At 49.4% G+C, this 6,705-nt stretch overlaps 1 protein-coding gene across 1 annotated transcript; it reads right to left on the bottom strand.

Annotated features, from left to right (window-relative positions):
• Window positions 1-5,529: 5,529 nt before the first annotated feature.
• LOC130043279 (protein FRG2-like-1) lies at window positions 5,530-6,391 on the bottom strand. The gene is made up of 3 exons (XM_056135536.1): window positions 6,331-6,391; window positions 6,156-6,239; window positions 5,530-5,945 (listed from the first exon to the last, which is right to left on the bottom strand). The coding sequence occupies exons 1-3, from the start codon at window positions 6,389-6,391 to the stop codon at window positions 5,530-5,532; spliced, it is 561 nt and encodes a 186-aa protein (XP_055991511.1).
• Between the last annotated feature and the right edge of the window lie 314 nt (window positions 6,392-6,705).

The raw sequence follows: 6,705 nt of genomic DNA, 5'->3' as shown, positions 1-6,705 counted from the left end.
CCATGCACGCACAGTCTCTCTGGCTCATGATCAATCTACTTAATGACCTTGATCCCAGAGATTCAGAAACAAATCTCAGAACCCAGCGGCTTTCTGCAGAAATGCGTCCAGACTCCGCATTACGTTACCAGTGCCATGCCACCCCAGGTGGGAAAAGGTGCCGTCCCTCTGCCTGTTCCCCCTGGCAGCTCAATGGTCGCCATATTCCAGAGGTAAAGGGACAGTCATATATGGACCCACAGTGACAAGACACGACAGGGCCACATGGGATGTGAGTAGAGCTGGCCCTTTCCTCCCCCGCCCCAACGAGACCCCTGAGTCAACGCCCAAGAATGTCCTCTCTAGCTGCTTAACTGCCATGATCCAAGAGACTCAGAAACAAATCTGGGGACCCAGCGGCTTTTGGCAGAAATCCTTCAAGATTTAATTATTAAAATTTCAGAAATCCAAAATCATCATCTGCCATTTATAATCAGCAATAGACAACAAATTGTCTAGAGTTGCCTTTTTGGCAGATCTGAGTGTTGGGGTAAAATCCCAAATAACAATGGTGGATCTCATGTCAAAATATTGAATATAATCAAAGTAGAGAGAGAGTAATGTGGAAATCATCTGCCACACAGGTAGGGAGAGGATATTGGATGGGGAGTATAAGGTTTTTGGTAGTGGAAAATGTGCACTGGTGAAAGGACGGGTGTTTCATCATTGTGTGACTGAGACTTAAACCCAAAAGCTTTGCAACTGCTCTAATGGTGATTAAATTAAATAAATTTAATTTTAAAAAAAGAAAAGAAAAAAAAGATGTGGACTGAGCTGCATCCTCACAGACCTGTAAATTGTGGAACCACCTAACACCACTGTTGGTAATCCAGCCGGGATGTGAGGTGGACTTGATGGATTACAACTCCCAGCTGGAAACAGCTCATGCCAGGACAAATTACTTGCTCCAGGCCTGGCATTTCCTCTTGTGAGCCTTCCAGGACAACATCTGCCCTAGACTGCATCTGTAACACTCAGACACAGGCACCACAGATTCAAGTTGGCTCAAAGCCCAGGATGAGATTGGCCATGCCAAGATGCTATGAGAAGTCGAAGCCCGGTGTGCAAGTAGAAAGGAAGAGAACTTCCCAGGCCCCTATCAGACTTGCCAGCCCTTGCAAAAGAGCTAGGTGAGGCCACTTCTCCACCCCCACAGCCTTCCCTATGGCTGAGCCTGGGGCTTGACCTGGGTATTCTTCTTTCTCAGGACATCGCCACTAAGACACCACGTGACCAACAGCACACCAGTCGTGATTTGGCTTTCCGTCTCCACTCAGCTCAGCTCTCTGGAGACCAGCCCAGGACTTATCGCACCTCCTCATCCCCATCATGCCTGTAGATGGGAGTGCCTTAGGGTTGGGAAATGAAAGGCCCCATGTCCCCTACCTCCTGCTGTCTAGAGCTAGAGTCTTCATTCTTAGAACCACTGCGGGAGGGCCTCTGATGTCCTGGCGTCCTGGCAAGATCCCTATGAGAACATTTTGGTTGTGTCCTGCACAAGGAGAGGGTAGGTGTGACCATCATAGGGCAGAAAGTCTCCAGCATCTGATGATGGGGAAGTGATGAAGAATGACAGAAGGGCAGAGGACAAGAGCAGCTGTGCAACATGCCAGTCTAGAGAAGATTGGACCCCTGCTCCTGAAGAGAAAACCAGTGGGCACACCACGGGTCATCCAGAAAAGAAATCCAGCCAATCAGCTGTCGACAAGATTTCCACCAATCAGAACTGGGATGAAAATTTGTTTGCATTCAGCAGAGCTGGACGTGTTTCAGTCCTTGGTCTCCCACAGAGAACCTGGGCTGAAATTTCAGGGCCTCAGAGACACGTTCTAAGTATCAATGCTTCGTGACTCTCCCGAGCTCATTGGAGAACTGTGCCAGAATTTGGAATGTCCAGCTGACAACCTTGGTGATGCACCAGAAATGGGAGATTGGGTTCTCGCTGAGGGTCCTAATATGCCAGATTCAATTACTGCCCACGGCATTTTTTGAACGAAAAAGACAAGTATTGAATAAACCTGTGGGGATCTGAATGGAAGAGCTTCCCGGTATGAATTTCGTGTTTGTCATTATGTAGCTCCCATCTCGGTTTTCCTGAGTTCTGCTCAGGGTCAATTTGATAAACCTCTGACCTTCCTGGACATTAGCTAATCTCAGGCAGAGGGTTCCTCCCTCACAGTCACCTGTAAAAGACCCCACTCCTTATCACACCAAATTGGGGTTAGATCATCTCAGCATGGGAAATGTGTAGAGACACAAACATTCGATCGGCTAATACCAGTGGGACGTGTGGTCTGTGAACTCAGAGACAGGCTCTAGGAAGCCCCATCACTTACCTGCGGGGTCACGTCTCAAACAAGCGCTTGGAACATTCCTTCATTTCTGTGCAGAGGGAAACTAGAGATGCAGCTTTTCAGTGGTGACATCCACCTGGCTTCCAGCAGGTGAGTTGGAGGAATGACTGCCAGCCGTGGTCCCAGCCTCCTGAGCTTGGTAAAGGCTGCAGGTCACAGAGTATCTGAGTGTCTGAAGCAGCCCCCTGCCCTGGGCCGAGAGCACAAAGCAGAAACAGTGCTTCAGGTGACTGTCCTTGGGTTGATTCACTGCTCTCCTGTCTGCAGAATGGCAGGGGAAGCCACTGAGGAGGGAACTCAAACACCACAGTTTCGTGTCCATCTCTGAGCCTAGAATGAGCCCCCCGCCAAGGCAAGAGAGAACTTTGTTTGCTTTTTTCCCCCTATTTCTATTTTTTGGCTTTCTGGGTCACACCCCGACAGTGCTCAGGTGTCATTCCTGACTCTGTGCTAGAAATTACTCCTGGAGGTGCATGGGGTACCTTATGGGATGCCAGTGATTGAAACTGGGTTGGCTAAGTGAGAGACAAACATCCCAACACATATACTCTCACTCCAGCCTGAGACTTTTGTTTTCTGTGCCTCTGCATGTGCTGGGGGCATCTGTGGGTGCCGTTGAAGTGGAGTTTCCCTGCATGAGCACCTGAAGTGACTCGGGAGGTGGTTGGAGAGGAAGATCCTGCCATCAAGCTGCAGCTTGCTTGAGCTTCCTTCCCTCTCCTTGTGGGCCTGCCTGAACAGTAGTATCTCAGTGTCTCCCCACCCCAGAGACTTCCCTCCCTTCAGTCCATGAGACCAAATGGATGGCAAGAAGTCTTGCCTTGAGTTAGGACTTACAAGATTTTTCTAAGATTGAGACAAATTGAGAGAGTGGTGTTTGTTGGAACTCATGACTCTTGGGTGGGCTACAGTCCCGGGATGTCAGCACAGGTGGAGGTTATACTGTGGAGTTCCTGCTCGTGCTTTGTGCATTACAGAAGAGCAAATGAATGAACTATGCAGATGCATGGCTCAGTGCTATGAAAAGGAGAATACTGTGGGTTGGAGAGAGTACAGAGGGGAAAGCCAAGATCTATAAGCAGTACAGGGTGAGCCCAAACCAACACTGTGGAGAGAAGACATACCGGTGCTTCGCTCTTCAACAAGAATCATCCAAACACTCTGAAACATTTTAGAGTATGGGATGTGGCAGCTGCGTGTGCCTTGAAATTTCTGTGAAGCTGCCAGTGTCTTTTTTCATAGTTCATTCTGTTTGTTGTATTGGGCCCACACCTGGCTAGGTCCACGAGGGCTTATGTGATCCTGGGGATTGAGTCCTGTCTCAGCATGCAGTACTCACACAGTAGCCATTTGAGGAAGCTCCCTGCTCCATAATACTATATTATTTTTGCAATCAGTTGGCCAATAAAGTGCGGTCTACACACAGCAGGGAGCTGATATCAATTTTCACAGTATAGCTAAAAAGTTGTTTTGCGGGTTGGGTTTTCTTTTCTCCTGGGGCCTAAGCTGGCAGTGCTCAGGGCTTACTCCAGGCTCCGTGCTCAGAATATCCACATGCATCCAACCACCATCCATGTTCCTTTGTATAAAGCATAGGGAGAACTTTCAGTATAATGTAGGGTGTAAATGTGCAACAAACCAGAAGAGTTTTAATGAGGTATTTTATTCACAAACACGCAGCACTGAGATGTTTGTATTTAAGGCAGTGCAATGAGTTTGTTCCCACTGATGTAAATAAGTCACTCCTACATAACATTGGAGAAGGAAAACAATCAGGCTAGTCTGATTGTTTCATTTTTGTTTAATATGCCCAAAGTACCTAGTCTGAGATGACAGTACTTTGGGCATATAAAACAAAAATGAAAAATATTGTGGTGTTTTCAAAGTGTGAAAATACTGTGTATGGCACTTTTCTGAAGACCCGAGGGGCATCTGTGTCACTGCAGAGCACAGAGAAACTGGGGTGATGGCGCATGAGCGTGAAGAAACAGATGGTGGGGAAACACGCAATGGGCAGCACCAAACACATTCACCAGCACCCAGCTGGGACTCGGGGAAAGGGTGAGACACACGTGGAAGATGGAAGAGAGGGCATACAGGGACACAAAGGTGCTGACCAGCACAAGGATGCTGTGGGTAGCCCTGGTCTCTGAGTAATCTGCAGGGGTGCTGCTAGTGGTGTGGACATGTTGGACTTGTCTCTTGTGCCTGTCCAACATGTACATCCTGGAGACACTTACTCACACCATATTGCCCAGAGAACAAAAGTCAGGAGTTATTAGCAATGTGAGAGTGAGCCAGTTCCTTATTTCATCTTGATTAGCGGTATAACAGTACCCAAGATTATTTTTTCTAGTGATATTTTTTTATCATTTTTTTATTAGTGAAACACCATGAGGTACAGTTATAGACTTATAAATTTTTGTGCTTGGGTTGCAGTTATACAATGATCAAGTACCCATCCCTCCACCAGCGCCCATCCTCCCCCACCACGGGTCCCAGCATCCCTCCCATCGCCCATCCCCCCCGTCCCACCCTGCCTCTGTGGCAGGGTATTCCCCCGTGTTCTCTCTCTCTTCTTTTGGGTGCTGAGTTTTGCAAGAGAGGCATTGAGTGGCAATCATGTTTGGTCTATAGACTACCTTCAGCATGTCTCTCCCACCCCGGGAGGATCCTCACAACACCCTTTATTTGGTGCTCTCTTCTCTATCTGAGCTTCCTTTTCACCTAGCACATGTGGCTGGCCTTCAAGTCATGGAGCAAAATTCCTGGTACTAATCTCAGCCATTCCTGGGGGTTAGTCTCCCGTTTTGTTGCTTTATGTCCCCCAGATGAATGCAATCTTTCTGTGTCTATCCCTCTCTTTCTGACTCATTTTGCTTAACACGATACTTTCCATGTAGTACCACTTGTATGTAAATTTCATAACTTCATCTTTTCTTTGTATTTGGGTCACTGTTTCTTTTGAGGTAGTAGAGCAGGTAGAGTGCTTGCCTTGCATGTAGCCAAACCAGGCTCAATTCCCTGGCATCCTCCATGGTCTTCTAACCCCCGAGCTAGGAGGAAATTCTGAGTATCACCAGGCATGACCACAAAAAACAAAATAAAATAAAATACACAGCACACGAAATCATGACTAATATGATAATGACAAAACCAGGCCTGTGAGGGGCACCTGGAGCTGAGCGAGCAGGGCCAGGTGCTCGTGAGAGAGTGGGGTGTAGAGCTGCTGCCTCCGTGCCTGCACCACATCCTCGTACACAGCCTGGGACAGGCAGCGCAGGGCCATCACCAGGCCTCGGCGGAGAGAGGGGCGCTTTTGAAGAGAGGGGTGCCTCTGACGAGCGGAGCGTTGTAGTCTGGGCGACTGAGACTTGAGCTTCTTGTTCACGGGGTTGCTGTTGGGTCCCGGTGACAGGGGCCTCCTCTGAGCTCTTTGGGAAGAGGAATCCTTGTGGGTCTCTTCACTGCAGCTGTGGTGGGCAGAGTCTGGGCCTTCTGGGAGACTGGCACCTAAATTCTCCCCATTATACTCTGCATCTGAGATGCTCCCTACAGAGGAAAAAGCTGGTCAGAGATGTGGCACCTCATTTCCTGAGGAACCTCTCAGTCCAGGACACAGCAGGACCTCCTCTCCGCCCCTCTAGCTTGTCCACAAGGATCCCTGGGTCTCCCAATGGGTTCCCCCATTGAACAACCCTCGAAAGACCTTGACTATGACCCACCCCTTCGCGGTCCCTGGGATCCTAAAGCAACACCCACCTGTTGTGTGGGGCGGGAGGCTCTCCCGTCTCCTCTGCCTCTTCCAGTCACTGTCTTCATCTTCCTCAGAGCTGTTTTCTGACTCTGACAACACAGTGAGAGTAAATCCCTGACACCCGGAGGCCAGGAACTCCCCCCAACCCCTAGACTACCCTGGGACACCATGTCCTCCTACCTGATTGGTCTGCGAAGCTGCTATCACCCCTGGCCTCATGATCCGTGTGCTTTTCCTCCATGCTCAGGGGCCCTGGACCTGCAGACAAATACAGAATTTGTGTGTCAGGCTGGTCCTGCAAGTCCCACAGAGGCGTTGCTCTGGACCCCAGCTCCGAGGCCACATCTAGGATTCAGGCACTCAGTCCATTCCAAGGCCTCCAAAGGGGTGGAATTTTGCCCCGCAGGAGGGGATTTCTTACCTTTCTCCCTCTCTGAGTTCCAGCCAGAACAGGCCTTCTGTGGGAATGGTGGCTTTACAGCGTGGTGGTGGAGCGCAGGGTCATGTGAGGGTGGAGGTCTTCAGATTCGGACGTCATCCTGAAGCCAAAGCAAG

Source organism: Sorex fumeus, unplaced genomic scaffold (assembly GCF_029834395.1).
Source record: "Sorex fumeus unplaced genomic scaffold, SorFum_2.1 ptg000122l, whole genome shotgun sequence".
Lineage (NCBI taxonomy): Eukaryota > Metazoa > Chordata > Mammalia > Eulipotyphla > Soricidae > Sorex > Sorex fumeus.
The sequence above is the reverse complement of the archived record's forward strand: the minus strand, read 5'-3'. Positions and strand labels throughout refer to the sequence as shown.

Bases quoted from the DNA above. Each gene is read 5' to 3' on its own strand.
- LOC130043279 (XM_056135536.1), bottom strand. From the start codon at position 6,391: ATGGAGGAAAAGCACACGGATCATGAGGCCAGGGGTGATAGCAGCTTC. The intron at 6,240-6,330 runs GTAGGAGGACAT...CTGTGTTGTCAG, and splicing joins CAGCTTCGCAGACCAATCAG to AGTCAGAAAACAGCTCTGAG. The intron at 5,946-6,155 runs GTGGGTGTTGCT...TTTCCTCTGTAG, and splicing joins CCTCCCGCCCCACACAACAG to GGAGCATCTCAGATGCAGAG.